This window comes from Corylus avellana, chromosome ca3 (assembly GCF_901000735.1).
Source record: "Corylus avellana chromosome ca3, CavTom2PMs-1.0".
Taxonomy (NCBI): Eukaryota; Viridiplantae; Streptophyta; class Magnoliopsida; order Fagales; family Betulaceae; genus Corylus; species Corylus avellana.
Genome location: NC_081543.1, coordinates 38,221,392 through 38,240,882, shown reverse-complemented (window position 1 = coordinate 38,240,882; position 19,491 = coordinate 38,221,392). Strand labels below are relative to the sequence as shown.

The 19,491-nt window shown below is 35.2% G+C and overlaps 2 protein-coding genes and 1 long non-coding RNA gene across 3 annotated transcripts; 1 reads left to right on the top strand and 2 right to left on the bottom strand.

The window, feature by feature from the left end:
* Positions 1 to 1,874: 1,874 nt before the first annotated feature.
* LOC132175393 (probable cytokinin riboside 5'-monophosphate phosphoribohydrolase LOGL9) lies at positions 1,875 to 4,711 on the bottom strand. The gene is made up of 4 exons (XM_059587335.1): positions 4,245 to 4,711; positions 2,963 to 3,091; positions 2,566 to 2,750; positions 1,875 to 2,344 (listed from the first exon to the last, which is right to left on the bottom strand). The coding sequence occupies exons 1-4, from the start codon at positions 4,446 to 4,448 to the stop codon at positions 1,948 to 1,950; spliced, it is 915 nt and encodes a 304-aa protein (XP_059443318.1). The 5' UTR covers positions 4,449 to 4,711; the 3' UTR covers positions 1,875 to 1,947.
* A 1,359-nt stretch (positions 4,712 to 6,070) lies between these two features.
* LOC132175009 (small ribosomal subunit protein eS8) lies at positions 6,071 to 9,147 on the top strand. The gene is made up of 5 exons (XM_059586800.1): positions 6,071 to 6,176; positions 6,277 to 6,349; positions 7,124 to 7,457; positions 8,320 to 8,495; positions 8,898 to 9,147. Exons 1-5 carry the CDS (start codon positions 6,173 to 6,175, stop codon positions 8,971 to 8,973), a joined length of 663 nt encoding a protein of 220 aa, XP_059442783.1. The 5' UTR covers positions 6,071 to 6,172; the 3' UTR covers positions 8,974 to 9,147.
* Positions 9,148 to 13,542: 4,395 nt separating this feature from the next.
* LOC132175011 (uncharacterized) lies at positions 13,543 to 14,272 on the bottom strand. The gene is made up of 2 exons (XR_009439383.1): positions 14,084 to 14,272; positions 13,543 to 13,991 (listed from the first exon to the last, which is right to left on the bottom strand). It is a non-coding gene; the product is annotated as an uncharacterized LOC132175011 (long non-coding RNA).
* Between the last annotated feature and the right edge of the window lie 5,219 nt (positions 14,273 to 19,491).

Here is a 19,491-nt window from a genome sequence, read left to right as displayed (position 1 = left end):
GAAGAACATGAAGAATGTAAAAATTAAAAAGAGTAATTAATAAGTTAACCATCAATGTTATGATATATATGACTTTTACGTTTTCTAAACCCTAAATTTAAAGAGGGAAATCCGAAATTTCCTTAATCAATTTAACCCTAAATATATTAGGAAAATATGGTTTTGTTATATTCAATATATCTGCCAAACCCTAATTTTATTTTTACCCATTTCAGGACAACCCTTCTTCTTAATCTCTTGCCTGCAGAAAGTTTCATTTTCTCCTTCAACAAGGAACGCCATTTTCTTGATTAGGGTTTTGGATCAAAGAGTGAGAGACACATATTTTTAGTTTAGTGGTCTCTGCAAAAGTTTGATTCAATGGAGTCGACATTTATGGTACTAATTTTCAAGGTTTGATGGTTTATTGCCTTCTTTCTAACTACTCCTTTTGATTTCCTTTTCTTTCTCTTTTTTTTTTTTTTTTTTTTAACAGAGGTGTGCTTTGAAGGTGGATACCCAAACTCCTGGATGGCAAGCGTCAATGGACGATTTGTTAAGTACCGTAGAAGGTATTTTCATCATTCTCCATTTTCATTATGCATGTTATGCTAGGGCTTGATTGGCTGATAAGACGAGTTTCTCTTTGATTTAACAGTTTCAAAACATATGCTTTAGAAAAACTCATGATTTTTAAAAACACAATTAAGTGTTTGATAAAATCTGTAAAAGATTTTGTTTTTAAAATATGAAAAACATGATTTTTAAATACGCACACACCTTGCATCGAACCTGTAATTTTTTTTTTTTTTTTTTCAAACGCACTCTCAAACAAAACACTTTGGCATGCGAAATCATGGGGCTAAACATACCATAAATTGATATATTTATAATGCAACCAAAGGTATTGTAAATTAATATATTTATACTGTTGTGTTTTATTAGATGTATCCTACAACATTGATTCCCTGCAAGGATTTGCATATGTTTCGGGTAATATAAACCCAGGCAGATTTATGAGAAGGCTAGCGAGAGCAAAACAAATGGAACTCTGTTGGGCGGATTCTAGACAAATAAATAAGAACAACCCCACAGTGCAAGAACCTGGTTACTACGATGAGTATGGTCAATATAGAAGATTAGACTATGACTATGCAAATGGCAATCCGATCGTGCAAGGAGGGGGTTACTACGATGAGTATGGTCAATATAGAAGATATAATAACTATGCAAATGGCTATAATTTAAGCCATCGATACGGAGCACCGGGCTATGGCTATGGAAATAATCAATATGGAAGACTACCCTATTGGGATGAAAACTGCCCAATGGGGGCAGCGGCGGCAGCTCAATCCTCTCCGCATGCATTGCCGCCGGTGCCTGACAAAAACCCACCACTACCACCACCATCTCCGGTGCCGGCGGCTCTAAGAAAAGGCGAAGACAAGCGGATTAATTGCTGCATGATGTGAAATATTGGAGTATGCTTGTCTTCCGTTTGTGGTTTTTGATGAATCGGGGGTCATGGTATGAACTTGTAATCTTTATCTTATGTCTTTGTCCAAGTAAGAGTCCAGTTTATCTAGTTTACCAAGCATCTAGTGGCAGTTTATTTTTCTTGTTGTCTAAGTAGCAGTTGTCTAGTAGGAGTAGGAGTCTCAATTGCCGTTGAACTCTTGCTCTACAACGTGTATAAGATGAGTGCAAAAGGAATAAAGAAATAAAGAAATGATTGTTGTGAGCTACATTTTCTGGGTGAGCTACACTTCTTTTACTTGCAGGTTATTATTTTTAATTTAATTATAAGCTTAGTTGTGAGCTAAATTTATTTTTTCTTTGTAAGCAGATTCTGTAAACTATTCCAAGCAAATTATCACAAAGTATAGATAGCTTTTCCCATTCCATGCTTAAATGATTATTATTGAAAAAGGAATCTCATAACAATTAGTTCATCATCAACCCCAAAAGTTATGAAGAAACTGACCCACGTGGACTTTGCAGTTGAGTCTCATGCTTGGCTTTGTCACTGAGGGGGAGACTATAAAATTCTGCCAAATAAGCCAAAGCCTCTGAGTTATTGCTGCAGACCTTCCATAGTGATGCAACTTCTCCATTGGACAAAGCACCCCAATCCTCACAATCATCAAGAAAGTCTAATAGCTTCGAATAGAATGAGTCATAGTTCATTAAAAGGAAGGGAACGGGAAGCTCTGACCCAATCCTTTCCAGTTGAATTAATGCTAATATCTCAAACACCTCGTCTAGAGTACCAACACCTCCAGGGAGAGCAACAACCGCAGTTCTGTCAGAACTGCTGCCCCTAACTGCAGCATCCACCAACCCATGCTTCCTCGCAGAAAAAAACCTGCAGTATTGAAAAGCAGTTCATTCAACTGAGAATCATCAAATTCTGATGACAAGGTGGCAAGTTCGTTTGGTAAAACTTTTTAGATGGTGTTTTTTGTTTTTGGGTTGTGATGTGATATAAAAATGAAAATAGTTTTGAGTTATCTGTTAATGCTTTTGTTTCTTTGTTAAAAAGTAAACAATTGTCATCAAAAGTGTTGCCAAGCAAGCCCAGTATACCTGCAAGTAAAGTAAGCTTCTGAGGGAAGATATGGATGAAAGTTTGAGGCTGTCCATTCACCGGCTTCTTTACCTATCTTAAACCCACCAACTGGTTTTCCTGCTTGTAAAGCACCTTTAGTAGCAGCATCCATTAGCCCAGGACCAGCCCCTGACCATGAAGTGCAGCGCAAAAGGTTGGCAATCTGTTCTATGGAAGGTTGAAGAAGCTCATAAGAAAAGAAACCGCTCAGTCAAATTGGAAAATTGTATTTTCAGGATGCAATATGTGGTTGTGTGCTGCTAAGTCTTAACAGTAATTCTTGATGCATGTAAATATATGCGTGATTCAGATACAAATATCTACAAGCATGTGTGATATGGAAAAGCAAAGGAAGCAATATATAAAGTCACTTGCCTCTCTACCCAACTCTTGTGCTTGCTTGTAATGTGAATGACCAGGTCCCATCCTGGAAGAACCCAAATACACAACTCCCCTCCCAAGTCTGTGTATGAGTTCATAGCATTGTTCTATCTCTTTTCTGACCTTTCAAACAATTAAAACAAGTTAGCTAGTAAGCCTTTTAAAGTATTCATAAAAAAAATTGCAAAGCATTTGAGATTCACAGTTTTTTGCTGTGGTACACAAAACTCCTGGATTAAAGAAAATGGCTGCAACCAAAAGAAGTTCCAAATCCTGGCATCAAGATCTATAAATTACATAGTCTACTTTCAATTCTGTAACACCCCGCCCTCAAACAAAACTCACCCCTCAAATTGGTTGATTTTGGAAAGAAACAGTTACACTAAGATGTCCATCAGATTGCCATTACCACCAGCCAGAACAGAAACAGATGGAATTCAGATCTCCAACCTCCCTAGTATTAGGAAATACAAGCTTTTGACATGAACTGGTCTCAGATAGCTAAGCATGAACTGGAGTTTAAAAGGAATTCAAAGATCTTATTTTTTGTGTATAAGAATGCTATTTGTGTATACCTAGACAAGCTGTTTATCTGGTTTGCAAGAAATATTAGGAGATTGAAGTCATATGTTAGGAATTCAAACTCATATGTTAAGAGATTGAACTTCTATTTGTTTTGGTACAAATCAAAAAGTAGGAAATGTGATGCATCCACTTATGGCTGCATGGTTCGAGTTATAAACCCAAAGTACACTCCAGAGTCCAGATAACAACCCATCTCACTTATTTTGTTGTGCAAGCATGTGTAAGAATTAATCTAGACAACAACAGCGTGATTCTGAACTTATATGGCTATACATATACAATTATGAACTCACTTGTTTCTGTGCCAAACACCAAACAGAACCAAGTCTTACTACTGTTAATAGTCTATTATTGATTGGAATATCAGGAAACACTCATTAGTGTCACCAATATCTAATTTTTTTAGTCTAATTCAACATAGTTACTCCATCAAAGCAGTCAATAGAAAGCTGTACTTTTCCAACAGATTTGGTGTTCCCCTAATTCTATCAAATGGCAATCAAAATCTACAAGCTCAGAAGGGGAATTAGAAAGTGGTTAATTCCAATGAGGTTTGTTGTCCTCTTGAACACCAGTGAATTCACGCTTGCAGAAAAACGAGTGCTTCAAAATATTCATAAAAAGGGGTAAAAAGAAAAGAACATTCCACACTCCACAGCTAAACATTAGAGAAGATCAAAAGTGGGTTTACCTCATTTGGGCTTGTTCTCTCCTCAAATCCAATTGCTTCACGCTTGCTCAACAAAACCTTTGCTGGATGAGACCGATCCTCTTGGAACTTGAAAGTTATGGTATGTCTTACCGTTTCACTAAAAGATTGAAACTTTAACCTCCTTTGATGATAATTTCTCACCGAGATTTGAGAACCCAATGAACCCACCATTGAGAACCCCATCTTCAAATCCTCCAAATGTATCAAACACTGAGACTTTGCACAAAAGGGTTGAAATTCCGAAGTGGGTAAAGTGGCATCAACTGCAATAATCAGCTTTTGTATGCAACAAAATGTGAGTCCGAATAACAAGCTGTGCTCTCTCCTTACATTTGCACAAATTGTAAGGACAATTTTGATCAGAATTAAGGAATAGGATCCACCAACTTCATGCTGAACCAATAAAAGTGAGACCGTCTGACACTTCGATGTTTACGTTTACAAGTAGACACGGGCCACACACTTCACGTTATGGGCTGGCTTTGTTTCTGTTCTTAATAACGGAAAATATAAATTTACTCTGCGCAATTTTTTTTAAGTTTTCTTGTTTTCCACTTCTTTTCGATATTTAAAATAGAATTAAAAATTAAGATAGTAAATTGAAATTACTAAATTTATATTTTTCCTCTTCTTAAATGAGCCTCTTAATGTAATTATTATTATTATTATTATTTTTTTAATTTAATTTGGGAAGGGAAAATTGAAAGATTACAAGAAAATAAAAATAATGGCGATAGAATTTTCTTAAGAACAATCGAGAAGCGGTTAAGATTGTACTTTAATGTAATGTTAGTCTTTATATGTGAACTTGTGAACCATTGTTTCTTGAATTATCATATTTAGTTATAAGTTTTTATCTAATTTGGATTTAATCTTTAAATTTTTAACTTTTGTTCATGTTGCAATTAAAATAGGAAAAATTCAAAACCCTACTCCATTAAGTACATGCAGATAATTATTTTTATTTTAATATCCCACTATGCCAAAAGAGAAATGCTATTTTTCTTTCTCCGGTATATTTCTCGTCCAACTCTATCCATGTTAGACAAAAGTTGAAGGAAAACTCATGGCTTTGAGTTATTATATGTAATTAGATAATTTATTTATATTGACTTTATAAAACAATAATCTTTGAGTCATACTATTATTCACACTTATATTTTATACCGATTAAGGGTTCGTTTGGAATTGCGATTTCAATAAGTGCGATTTTAAAAATTGCGTTTTTGAAATCACTATTTTTTTAAATCGTAAAAGCGTTTGGTAAAACATATTAAAAAGTATTTTTTTTATCAAATATTTGTTATACGAAATTAAGATTTTGGTTTAAATTTGTACTTTTTTTTAAAAAAATAAGCACCCCTTAACCTACTTATAGAAATCACATTTTTTTTTTTCTATTTTAAATCGTAATATCAAACGCCTTACGTTTTACGATATCTTTTAAAAATACAAATTATTTTTACAAAATCATAATCCCAAACGCACCATAGTATAACGTGTGTTTAAGTAAGTGAAAAGTCACTTAAAAGTTAAAACAATAAGCGTTAAAAAATAAAATAATTCTATAGCACTTCTCAAAAATAAGTCATTGATAGACCCAAAATACTCAGCCCAGTCTATGCATAAGGGCCTAATATGTAGGCCCAAGAGTGCCTGTAAATCACAACCGTTAAAGTGCTAATATGCCACCTAATCCAACGTTCTATATTTTATTTCCGCAAACAACTAGATCTTCACTATTTTGCCCTCAACACCTAAGCGACGTCAAGGACACAATAGTAATTGCGCAAAACTAGGGTTTAGAGATAAACCTAGCTCGCCTCTCTTCACATTTTCTCTTTCGAAGACCCTAGCTTTTGGAGGCTTGTGGGAGACAGAAACAGTAGAATTCCCACTCAGCCAAAATGGGTATCCCTCAATTTACTCTAATTTTTGAATCTCGTTTCGATTTTTTATCTTCTGTCTCAATATTTTGATGCTAATTTGGAGAGATGATGTGGATTTGTAGGTATTTCTCGTGATTCTATGCACAAGAGACGTGCTACTGGAGGCAAGAAGAAGGCTTGGAGGAAGAAGCGCAAGTAACTTTGAAATCCCATATAGTTCCTTAATTTTGTTCAAATTATTTTTCGGGTTCATTTATGGTGCTGTTTGGTATGTGAAAAATTTGGAGAGCAAAAATTGAAAGGACGCTGTAAAAACCTCTGATTTATGTTATTTTTGTATGGAGAAGAAACTAATTTGATTGTTGTACTTGGATAATCTGGGTTTTAGATTTCTCTTATTTTCCTGTTCTCTTAGGTATCCAAGGATAATTAAATAGTATGTCCATAAACTTTAAGCGCTTTTGATGAGGCTTATTGGTTTACATGTTTTTGATTTGTATGATTAATGGGTATGGTTTGTTTCGGATAGAAAGTAACACTAAAAACCCGTAAGCGTCCAAGGCTTATCAGTTTGTCTTCGCTTCTACTCTGGTTGGTGGATTTGTTGTATCTTTAAAGGAAAGTTAGCTCCTTCTCCCAGTATGCCAGAATTTCTTGAAACTGCAATATATTTTACTCTCGTGATTAATGGGGCAGTCTTAGTTTTGATCTTTAGTTCACAAAATCTCTTTCTTACTTTGGACATATTGCCATAATTACCTAGACCTTAATCTATATAGCCTGGTTTGTTGCTTTTTCATTGTACTCTTTAAGTCGAAATGTTTAAGCCACAACTTTCTGATTTGTAGCCAGTCCTTTTTCTCTGTAATTGGGTCCATTTTGTGTTTGCATTTTAAAGGAAAGTAGCATCTCTAGTTGTGATATTCTCATTATTGTCATGGTAAATGGGTTTGTCTTTTTTCTTTAAAGGTACGAGCTTGGAAGGCAATCTGCAAACACAAAGCTGTCAAGCAACAAGACGGTTAGGAGGATTAGGGTACGAGGTGGGAATGTGAAGTGGCGTGCACTGAGGCTTGACACTGGAAACTACTCGTGGGGTAGTGAGGCAGTTACCCACAAGACGCGTATTCTTGATGTGGTCTACAATGCATCCAACAATGAGCTGGTTCGTACCCAGACTTTGGTTAAGAGTGCGATTGTTCAGGTTGATGCTGCACCATTCAAGCAGTGGTATCTCCAGCACTATGGAGTTGATGTTGGTCGCAAGAAGAAGACTATAGCTTCTGCCAAGAAAGAAGGGGAGGTAGGCAATATTTTTCTTGTGTGTGTAGTTGTGTACAGTATCTTATTACAAATATGGGTACAACCTGTTTGTTACCTTTTTCATTTTATTTGTTGGATTTTTTTTCTTTTTAATGGTGGGCATGCACCATTTTCTGTGGCTGGCTTTAGACACTGTGTGGTGGAAGTTGTTATGAATGTATATGTTACATTTTCAGTGCTAGATATATTTTGTATGGTTTTTCCCCTTTTTTGCAATTGATGTCGTATAAAAGTTTTTTATTGCTTGATATTGAATGGTTCTATTTTGATTATTCTTCGGATGGGAATGGGCGGTCAAAGACTGACAAAATGTATGAATGGGTCTTATATGTTAAAGTCTTATAATTGCTTTATAAAAGTGTGTTTTCTGAGACCAGTGACGGCAAATGACATGTCAACTGATTTGCTCATGTCATTTGTAATTTCTTATCTATGTGAAGTATGAATTGTGCTAGTAGATGTTGGCTGTTCTTGTTTATCATGTCGTATGATTGTATGCTATGATCTTGATTGGAAACGGATATTGAAGGCCAGGAAAATTGATAACTTAGTTTACCAAACTTGGAAGGTATTATAAGATGATGTGACCTTGGGTTATGCCATGATATCTGCTTTTGGATATCCACTTTATATGAGAAGAATATATACCTTCTATCTGAATAATATCTGTTTCGAAGAGAGAAAATAAAAAATAAAAAAAAATTCTTCAGTACACTGTTGTCTATATATGAGAACAGCTCATCTGGTGGTGGTTGTTTTTTTTTTTTCCTTTTTTGAACAAAATTCGAAATTGTCTTTTTGACATGTCTTCCTTTTTTTATGTTGTTCCAATTGCTTGATAGGAGGGTGATGCTGCTGCTACTACTGAGGAGGTGAAGAAAAGCAACCATGTCCAGAGAAAGTTGGAGAAGCGTCAACAGAATCGCAATCTTGATGCACACATTGAAGATCAATTTTCTGGTGGTCGTCTATTAGCTTGTATCTCATCACGACCTGGTCAATGTGGTCGTGCTGATGGGTATGTCACTTCGCTACGCTTGTATCTTTTTAGTTACAGATGTATTGTAAGGCATATTCTTTAGAGGTTTCTACTGGTTGTTATCTTGTTTAAGTCTGCAGATTCACAATTTCATCCGTCCATGAACAAATGTCCCTACAATGTTTTATTTCATATATTATTTAAGTCCTTGTTTTCTATGCCTCCGAATGCTCTTCCTCCCCATTTAAATGCAATTAGGTGTATGAAAAGCTAATTGTAACCCCCAAAGATGCATTTGAGTTATTTTTTATGAAACGTTGATGAGAGTTTTCATTTGCCATTTAAATTTTCTTGGACATGCATGGAAGTTTTTACTTTTGTTTTTTGTTTTTGTATTAAACATCAGGCACTTAACTGTTATGTGAAATGGATTTGCAACAGATATATCTTGGAAGGCAAAGAGCTGGAGTTCTACATGAAGAAGCTCCAGAGAAAGAAGGGCAAAGGAGCTGCCTAAAATTTTGTTACCTCAATCTCATTCTTGCATATCAGAATTTTATTTTTGATGACCTTTGTTTCCTCTCCAGTAGACATTGAGGTTAAGCTAAGATGAACGATTTTTACCAAAAGTTTATTCTTGTTTGACTTTTGACTTGATCAGATTATTATTAATGTCCTTTGTTGTGGTTAATGAACTTTATTATTACTAGTTTAGTGATATTTATTATTAGGTAAATGTAGGTCTAGAATGTGTTTGGGAGCTTTCCATCCAATGTAGTTGGATGGTAATGGTCGGATGTATAGTGCAGGAGGGTGAAGTGAGGGGGAAGTGAAAGGATGGAAAAGTGAGAGATCAATCTTCCCTAATTGTTTTATTATGAGATGGAAGAAAAAGAGAAAGGAAGGAAAATGGTTTGGTATCTTTCTATCATATTATTACCCGATTTAAATGGTTAAGAGAGTAAATCCATAAATTATATGAAGAATGACGACCCAAGAACATAATTGAGTCTCTATTTTGTCCCTCTTCAAGGAATTGATTTAAGTGAAGATTAATGTTAGAAATTATATTTTTATTTAATAATTATCTTACAATACTAGTTCCAACCATTCCTTAGATAAGTTTTTGTTAAAATAAATAAATTTTAAAGGGTTGGGATTGAGAAATTAATATTATGGAATAGTTGTCGGATAAAAATGTAGATTTTAATAGTAAATTACTGGTTGGCATCATCACCCCTGCATATGGCATAAGTTGCATGCTCGTGGTAGTGTATAAAAAGAAATGTTAGGGGTCAATAAATTTTTCATATTTGACTAATTCTTTTTTACAAATTTAATAGATCAATTATTAGATTTGTGAGGTTCATTATTGACTTATGTGAATTTTATAAATCTAATGATTGATTTTTAAAAAAAGATAAGCCAAATATTAGGAAAATATTAACCCCTAGCATTTCTGTGATTAAATGTCTTGCTTATTTGTGGTTAGGAGGGAAGGAAATGCGAATCGTTTTATTTATTTAATTTTGATTTTTTTGCCAGTTTTTGAACACATGACACTTATTATGTGCTAAATCTCCCATTTTCTACAAATTAGTCTCCCGTGAAAATGCAAAAGTTAGGACAATTGATTGGATGAGCCAGAAATTTAAAGCCAATTTTCTCGTGAGCACAATTTGTAGACTTACTTTCAGTGTGATCTATAGAATTTGGAAGGGGAGAAACTCGAGCATCTTTCAGGAGGCTGTGAATGTTAGAACATATTTCATGACATTATGTATTGGATCAGTGTTAATTATAATGCCTTTCACGATCCAACACTTTCTCAATAGAATATATGATTGCCAAGATCATGAGGTATTTCAAAGAATGTATTTAAGACTAGGTAGATTCCTTTGTCTCTCTTGTTTTGAGTTATACATGGGGGGGCTCAAAAACTTACGAGTGCTTCATTCAAATGGAGGGCCTCCAATTTAAAAAAAAAAAAAAAAAAACCCCAATTGACAAGAAAATCAATTATATAAGAAGAGATTAATTACATCATAGTTCAGTGAGAGCAATGGAATCTCTCTCCCAGACCACTCCTCTAGTCAAGCTGCCCGCATAGTTGAGCCATTGAAAAGTTTAAAATGAGTTCTACATACCCCAGAAGACAAAGGCAGAGAGATGGGAGAGAAAATAAACTAGATGGGTGTACCATACTTCTTTCTCAATCGATCTTTGACGAAATCGTTGCGAGCTTTAGTTCGAGCTTGCTGCGGGGCGACATTGACATAAGAGAGATGCACACCGACAGCAAAAAGAGCAGCACCAGAGACGAAGCAGGCCACAGTCATCGCCAGTTTCATGGGTGTTGAAGGAAAGCACATCACCATCTGCTAAATTTCGTACATGCAAAAGGAGAAAGATTTGATCGAAGATAACCAATGCCACATTCGATGCAACAAATATATATATGTGTTAAAACCATGTCATTTCCTTGAATTGATTGAATAAACATGTATATTGACTACGTAATAACACATTCGTCTCGAAAACTACCAAATACAAAACCGATTCATTTGAAACAGTATAACCAAGAGAGCTCAAAAAGCTCACAAGAGCTCATACATAGCTCCACCGGTCAAAACCCATATGGAATGAAACATTAGAATGGAAGAAGAAAGACATGAACTTGTAAGCGGAATTTAATCAAACACATAGCAAGCAATTTATATTTTTTCTAGAAAACCTCATAGTCGAACCTATTATGATTCCACAATTATCAATTCAAGCTGGAAACGTTATTGAAGTTGAATTTGATCAACAAGGTAAGCGGCGAAAAAATCTATCCAAGTACATATACATATACACAAAGCAGCCAAGGAAGGTTTATACCTCGGAAAGATACGCCGGTGACAGGTTTTGTTCAAGTTGGCAGAGATGGGTTAGACTGTTTGACTTTGAGCGAGTTGGATGTTTTTGTTTAGGCAGTTCGAGTCTTCCGGCCCATTTGGTAAAGTTTTGAAAAGCCTTGGATTTTGAGAAGTGTTTTTGAAAAACTAAAAATTGAGAAATATATTTACAAAATAAAAAAAATAGAAAAAAGTAAAATAATAATAAGGATAAATGTATAATAAATCCCTAAGTCTACCCTCCAAAATTTAAATTTCTCTAAGTTTTTTTTTTTTTTTTTTTTTTTAAAAAAAAATTTAATCCTTAGTTCAATTGAAATGATAATAAAATCTCTGCCATTAAAATTTTTTAACAGACGTTAGGGCAACTCAAAACGCACCGCTTTACCCCAATATTAATTTTTTATTAATTTAATTTAAAAAATTAAATCTAAAAATTAAAAATTAAAAAAAAAATTGAAGGGTGGCCAGGAGTGGAATTTTTTTATTTTTTATTTTTTTTTTAATTTTTTAAATTAAATTAATAAAAAATTAATATTTTAATGGGATAAAACGGTGCGTTTTGAGTTGCCCTAACGTCTGTTAAAAAATTTTAACGGCGAAAATTTTATTGTCATTTCAATTGACCCATGGACTAAATTTTCGAAAAAAAAAAAAACTTGAGAAAATTTTTAACAGCCGTTAGTCAAATTTAAAACACACCGTTTCACCTCATTAAAATATTAATTTTTTATTAATTTAATTTTAAAATAAATCTAAAAAAAAAAATACCCTAATAATAATAATAATGTTGCTTCAATGAGAAAAAACATACCACTCCAACTTCTCCCATTCCAATTTGTAAACCATAAACTCATTATTGTATGGGAAAAAACATCTATTAACCAGCATAAATCCCCAGAGAGCGATTCAACCAGATAGGAATATGCATGAGAAAGAAGCTTGTTATTACTATTATAAATTTTTCCAGTTGGGATTTGTTTGGCACGAGGAACAAGACTCAACACAAATTGTGTAAGGTTCCCGAACCAGTCAATTGCATAGAATCTACCACACTTGTAGCCTATAATATCAGTAACCATCCCCAGCTTATCAAAATCAAAAAGAGTATCAATGGGTGTCTACTCTTCATCTCCTGGTTTCCAAAATATCAATTTTCCAACACAAAATGGGCCCTCATGAATAGCTAAAGCAATTGAAGTTGGATTTGTGTGGTTAGATATTGAAAAAATGAACCTAAGTTCCCAGCAATTAGGAGAGTGCTCAAATATGAGTGTAGGGAGCCGAATTTGAGCCATTGACAATGGGTTGTAGAGACAGATATGGTGAGCGTGATAGTTGGATATGGTGATATCCATTGCCAGCCAACCATGACAATGTTAGACAATATTTGAATGACCCTAAAGTTAGAAATTTGGGGAAGATTAAATTAGCCTAATTTAGGGATTTAATTATGATTTGATCACTCTAAATTAGGAGATTTGATTAAGATTACATTTATATATAAGCTCTATAAATAGAGCATTTTGTATTGAAGTAGAAAAGCAAAATGCCCTACATGGGAGGCTAGGATTTAGTTGTAGGGCTAGGACCCACATATACACCCTACACATCCAAGGTCAGACAAAAATGGAAGAAACAAAATCCACTAGTGGAAGGAAAACCGACTAAACAAGAAACATAGCTGATTACTTCAAAACCCACTACAATACCAACATGTAGAAATTAACCAAGATACATAGCTCAGAAGCTCACAATTGCCCATACATTTATTCCTACCACTACTAGTAAACTGTAAAAAACACCCATATCATATGGAAAGAAAAATTGGAATCCAAGAAGAAAGACAAGAACGTCTAAGCGGCTTTCAATCAAACAGATAGAATTCATTTATTTTTGGAAAACCTTGAATCATGATCTATGTGGTCATACTTGTATGTGGTGCAACTCATTGCCAGCCAACCATTCCAAGAGTAGAGGCTTCTGGGCAACAAGGGCTGCCCATCTCTTCTTTATTTGTGGGTTTACTTGAATTTCTCGAATAAACATGTACATTAACTACCGAATCATATATTACTCCTACCATAACAACAAAAAACAGAGCTGATTACTTCAAACCCCACTACAATACCAACATGTAGAAATTAACAAAGATAGCTCAGAATCTAACAATTGCCCATAAACCCATATGGAACGAAAAACTGGAATCCAATAAAAAAGACAAGAACGTCTAAGCGGCATTCAATCAAACAGATAGAATGCACATATTTTTTGAAAACCTAGAGGCAGTTACAGCTACTACAAAAACAAATAACGCATACTTATATTTGCGTTGTGAACCATCGGTAGCATTGTTCATCATCGTCAAAAGGAATAGAGAGAGCGACTGAACCGACAGTCTGATTTGCGATATCGTATACCCCCAACTCCTTTTGCTCTACTGGCATACTGAAGGCACCATCTGCGAAATAGATGCAATTAGGTTTGAACACAAACACAAACCCCAAAGAAACCCAACTTCGTATTCTCGATTCTCCACTCTCCCTCTCCCAAAGCACGCTCCTTCTCAATCACAAACACGGCACCAGATGACGCGGGCACCGCCGGTCAGTTCCGAGTCGACATTCTATAGGAATCGCTGCCATTCATCCAGGAAGGGGATTTTATTTACAAAAAAAAAAGTAAATAAATAAAACAAAACAACAACCATCAACGAGAGAGAGAAATTACCAAGAAAGGGGATTTTTCATCTGAGAACCTTCAACTGTGAGAAAGGGGATTTTCATCTGAGAACCTTCAACTGTGGTCTGTGAGAAAGGGGATTTTCCAGACGGCCGTTCAAAATGGTTCCCACAAAACTATGAAATCTAGGGTAAAAAGAGGAAGAAATTTTGGATAAAAATAGATGCCCGCCCTTCTGAAATTAGTACTCCCGCTATAAATTTCATTACAATTAATTAGCGACGACCTTTGTGGTCGCTAATATGGATTCTAATTTTTTCCTTTAACTCATTAGTGACGACAATCGTCGTCGCAAATAATAATTTTATTTAGCGACGACATAATTATGATCTTAATTTTTTCCCTTTGTTAATTAGCGACAACACTGTCGTCGCTAATGAATATTATTATTAGCGACGACGATTGTTGTCGCAAATGATTTAGACCTGATCACAATTTTTTTCGCACTGCTTTTCCCGCCAGATAAAATCTATTATTTCAGCATTAGCGACTACCCATCAGCGACGACATCTAGTCGTCGCTGTTTTCAAATCTTTTTTGTGAAATTAGCGACGACAATAAATTGTCGTCGCTGATGCTGATCAATAGCGACGGCTTTTGGGTCGTCGCTAAAAATATGGTCGCTGTAGACCAATTTTCTTGTAGTGGCTATCTTTTATTTTTTGTTCTTTTGCATTCTTCTTTTCTTTTTTCTTAATTGAGAATTAATATTATATTAAATTGTTAATCACATGCAACTATAGGATTGTAGGAACTACAAATATAATAGGTTAGTCATATAATTATTTAAATCATATATGATAATTGATCGAAATTTAAGGAGAAAATCACGACCTTTAATTAATTTACGAAATTGAAACGCAGGTGTGCAATTCTTCTTGCAGCATTTTCCCACAACGTTGATATATATAATAAAATAAATAAATAAATAAAACGACCACGTTTAAGCCTTTTCATAATAGGTCTGCAGTTACTTACAAATAATAATAATAATAATAATAATAACAATAATAATAATAATAATGCTTGCCAGCTGATTTCACCCACCATGCAATTAGCTCCACGTGTCCAACTTGATCGAATAAGCTGCAGACCTATTTTCACTTCCTTCCTACCTTTCTCTTTTCGCAAACCAGGCGTCGATCTCCTCCTTCTTCCTTTCTTCTCGCACGAGTTCCATCGCTTAGCTAGTTAGGTTTAACTCCTCAAACTAAACCCTACCAAAGAAACGCCTTACCGCAAAATGGACGACCTTTTTTTGGCAAACGCGGACCTAGTGACGATGTTTCATCTAAAAACGATGCCATTGCTGGCCCATTACTGGTGGCTGCACAACACGCCAGCATTTGATGTTTTAGACGGCGTTTTATAGAAATGCTGGAATTGGAAACGCCGGGAGAACCTGTTTTTTTTGTAGTGCTACCGACTGGGCAGGCAATCTGGCGAACCAATCCTTGGCAACTCCTGCCAAGGTGAGGGGGAATATCCTGCATGCGATTTCATCTGGAGTTCTATAAAGGGAAAAATGAGCGCGGATGCTTTTCATATGCTCAGCAGGGTCTCCATTACCGTCATACTTGTCGACACGAGGCATCTTGAAGTTGTCAGGCAAGGAGCCCAACACTCGATTAGTGAAAGGCAAATCGGTGTTGTCCATAAGCTCTCCCGCACTACTTTTCTCCTGCTTGATGGCCAACTGGCGAGTTAGCTCCTCATACTTCTTCTTGAGATCTTCCATATCAGCATTAACTTGGCTCTCATTCTGCCCATCATTGTGATCTTTTTGGCGAGATTGCTCCCATCGAGGCCTAGTATGCTAAGACCTCTCTGGGTTCTCCTGCTCACGATGTTCCTCATCTAGACAATCGTATGATGGCTAGCTTGAACTGAACTCGCATCCTCTTCGTGATGCTGGTCTGCAATCAGCTTTCCCCCGCGGATCTCTGCACATCTTTCCTTCTCACACCTCTCTTCACGCTTCTTTGCCCGCCTTTCCTCCCGCTCTTGGTCCCTCTGGCTATTGTGGCCTTCAACAACCGTTAGCCTTGTGGCGAGGTCTTCATTCTGCTTCTTTAGGGCATTCATAGATTCGGTCATCTGTTTTATGAAATCGACTAGATTAGGAGTTGGCACGTTGGAGGTGCCTGCTTGAGTGGAACGGGTGGTCACCATATCGGATTAATGGATGGTAAAAACTGATGAAAATCAAGTTCCCACAAACGACGCCAAACTGTTGAAGCATAGTTTTCTTGCTAGTGATGTGGCACACCTGCCGAGTCCGAGTCGACTAACACTCAAGAGCTTTGACTGCACAACAAAGAAAAAGAGAAGGATCGAAGAGACCGGAGGTGAGCTGGCGGGGACACTCCGATGCCTAAGTCAGAATTTGAGAAAGAGAGAGAGAGAGTATAAGCAACAAAGAGAAGTTTATGGGCCAAAGTTGCGCTTACCGAAATGTGAAGAAATGATTCGTCTTTTATAGGCATGAAGTAGTGGAAGTTCCCTAACCGATGACTTACTCTTCCCTAAGTTTCTGCGATGCAGTTGCTAACAAGGGATTCAAGTAGTTATCCTTACCGAGATCTTAGGGGATTAAGATCGTAGGATTTGATGGTTACATGTATCACTTGATTTGAATATTTGTATGCGATCATTGGATAGCATATTTGATTTGTATTTTAAATAGATGTGATAGATGGATAAGATCGCTTATCTATTAACAGCTGTATCTCTCAAGACATCCAAGTTATCCTTGCTACTGAGACCTGTGTGTCCTGAGTTAGTCTCGGACTTAACGGTCTCGGCTTCAAAGGTCTCAGATTTTATGGGTCTCGGATTTGTAGGTCTGGGAAGCTAGGGATTCGGGCCTGGTTACTTGAAACCTTGCTGAGCTTGGATCTTTCCATGCTTAGATTGGGCCCGAGGATTGCCGGACATTTGATGAGTTGATCTATGACCCAACAGAAAATACAGCCTCTCGGTGGATAACATTGTTGATGCGAAGCTAGTTGATGTTAATGGCAAACTTCTTAACAGAAAATCCACGGGAGTAGATTTGTTTTGTGCTATTCGAGACAGCAGACAGCGAGCTTCGGCATCGTTGTTTCATATAAAATCAATTTGTTTTTAATTAAGTTTTTAATTTTTTTTTCTCAAAACGACGTCGTTTTGGGGTATTTTTTAAATTTATTTTCGTTTTGGGGTATTTTTAAAATTTTTTTTTTTAAAAGGGCATTTTAGTAACTTAACCTTGCCAAAACAATGTCGTATTGAATTTTCCATCCTATTTGACAGTGATGACTATCAGAGTGGCCAAATTGCAACTGGTTAGTAGTTTTGGGGCTACTTAATTACTTTTTGAACACTGAAGAGCTAAATCGTAAATAGCTAGTAATTTATAGGGTTAAATTATATTTTTCCCTTAATTTTTTTATTTTCAGCTGTTCTAGAAATGGTATTCATGTTCAAAAGTTAGAATGCACAGCCCATTCACTTTTGGGTTCTATACCTGGCCCTTCTATCCCAACGGATCACAGGAATGCATGTTGCTCAGAGAAATATCACGAGAATGTAAATTGGTACAGAATTCAAATTTTTGATATACATACATAGATGCCAGATGGGCAATTTTAGAAAGTATTTATACAAGAAAGGACAGGTATTAAAGGAATAGCTAATTCTCTTTAGTTTTTTTTTTTTTTATTTAGGAAATCAAATTACTTTTTACTTCTCTATTTAAATACACTTCATAATAGATTCTCTTGTTTTTTCTTACATCATTAAAATCTTATTTCTTTACAAAATACAACTTCCCAACTTACCTATCACATTTTTTACAAAATTTTAACACGGCCTCCAATGAATAGTTAAAAAAAAGGAGAGAGGTGAGAGAATAGAGAAATATTTTAGGTTAAAATAATCGATAGGGAAACTAAAATGTTACTAAATGAATTAGGTAGCACTTTTAGCATACCCAGTGTTTAGGAAAACAGTAAGGAAATTTCTGCACGTGACTTTTTGTGTTTTTTTTTTTTTTTTTTAAAGTTTTATTTATATTTAGGGAATGGTACACTTCCCTAAATCTCGTTTATTTTCTTAAATATAGGAAAAAAAATCTTTTCAAAATTACACTTTTTTTTTTTTTTTTTTTTCTCACAAGAGTAAACACCTGTATATCATATCAATGATTTTTTATTACTAATCAAACTAAAAAACTTACACAAAACATTTGCCAAACGGAACTTATGAAGATCGTTTTGTGGTAAAAAGCACTCAAAATCGTTTTGAAGATATCAATATCCTCAAAGTTTAGATGAGTGGAGCACCAAAGTATGTCACCCTGGAAACAAGTCAATTTAAGCACGATTAAAACTAGAACCACTCTCAAGAAAAAGAAAAAGAAAAAAAAAAAAAAAAAAAACTAGGTCAAGATCACCGAAGTTTACTTGAGTGGAGGCTGCTGTCCTTTGGAGCACCTACGTCACCCAAAAAGCAAGTCAATTTAAGCATGATTAAAACTAGAAACCACTCTTAGGAGAGAGAGAGAGAGAAAAAACACTAGGAAACGACACAAAACCGTCCACTCAGTACCCTGGTCCTCTATTATCCGTGAGAAATGTTATAAGGTCAATAAGTTCTCTATCTTTGACCCATATTCTCTTATAAATTCAATAGATCAATCATTAAATTTAAAAGGTCACTCATTAACTTATGTTAGTCCACATAAGTCTACAAATCTAATGATTGATTTGTAAGATGAGATAGAGAAAATATAAAAAAATAAAAAATAAAAAATAAAATAAAATATTGACACATAGCATTTCTCATTATCTATCCCCATATTGGGATAGGGTTAGACCAATGTTTATAGAAACTTAAATAAAATATATAGAGAGATAAAAGAATGGGAGGAAACACAGATTTTAAATAGTTCAGCTTATAGTCTACTACACATTAAAGTATTTTTGACTACATCTTTTCTTGATAAGTTTACAATACAAAAGACTATATATATTTATAGAGCTTATAGATTATTTGAATCCAATATAACCCGAAACAATTTTTTTTTTTTTTTAGTTCGATCTTATCAAATTATCCTCAAATTCCTAAATTTAAGAAATTTAATCTATCTCATAGGATTTCTGTTTTTATCAATATTGACTTCGGTGAATGGACAACTTGGTGGGGGCTTAAAGTCCTCACAAAGTCCTCCATTGCAATTCCGCAATGATTATTGGAGACTAGAAGAAGAAGCTCCCCACAATGTCCCTTCATATTATTAATATATTTATAATGTGATGATTTTATTGGAGCCTTGAAAATGAATATTTTTCCAACAGAAGTCCTCCCTAACAATTCCGCGATGTCCCTTTGACATTCATGGCCCTGACTTTCCC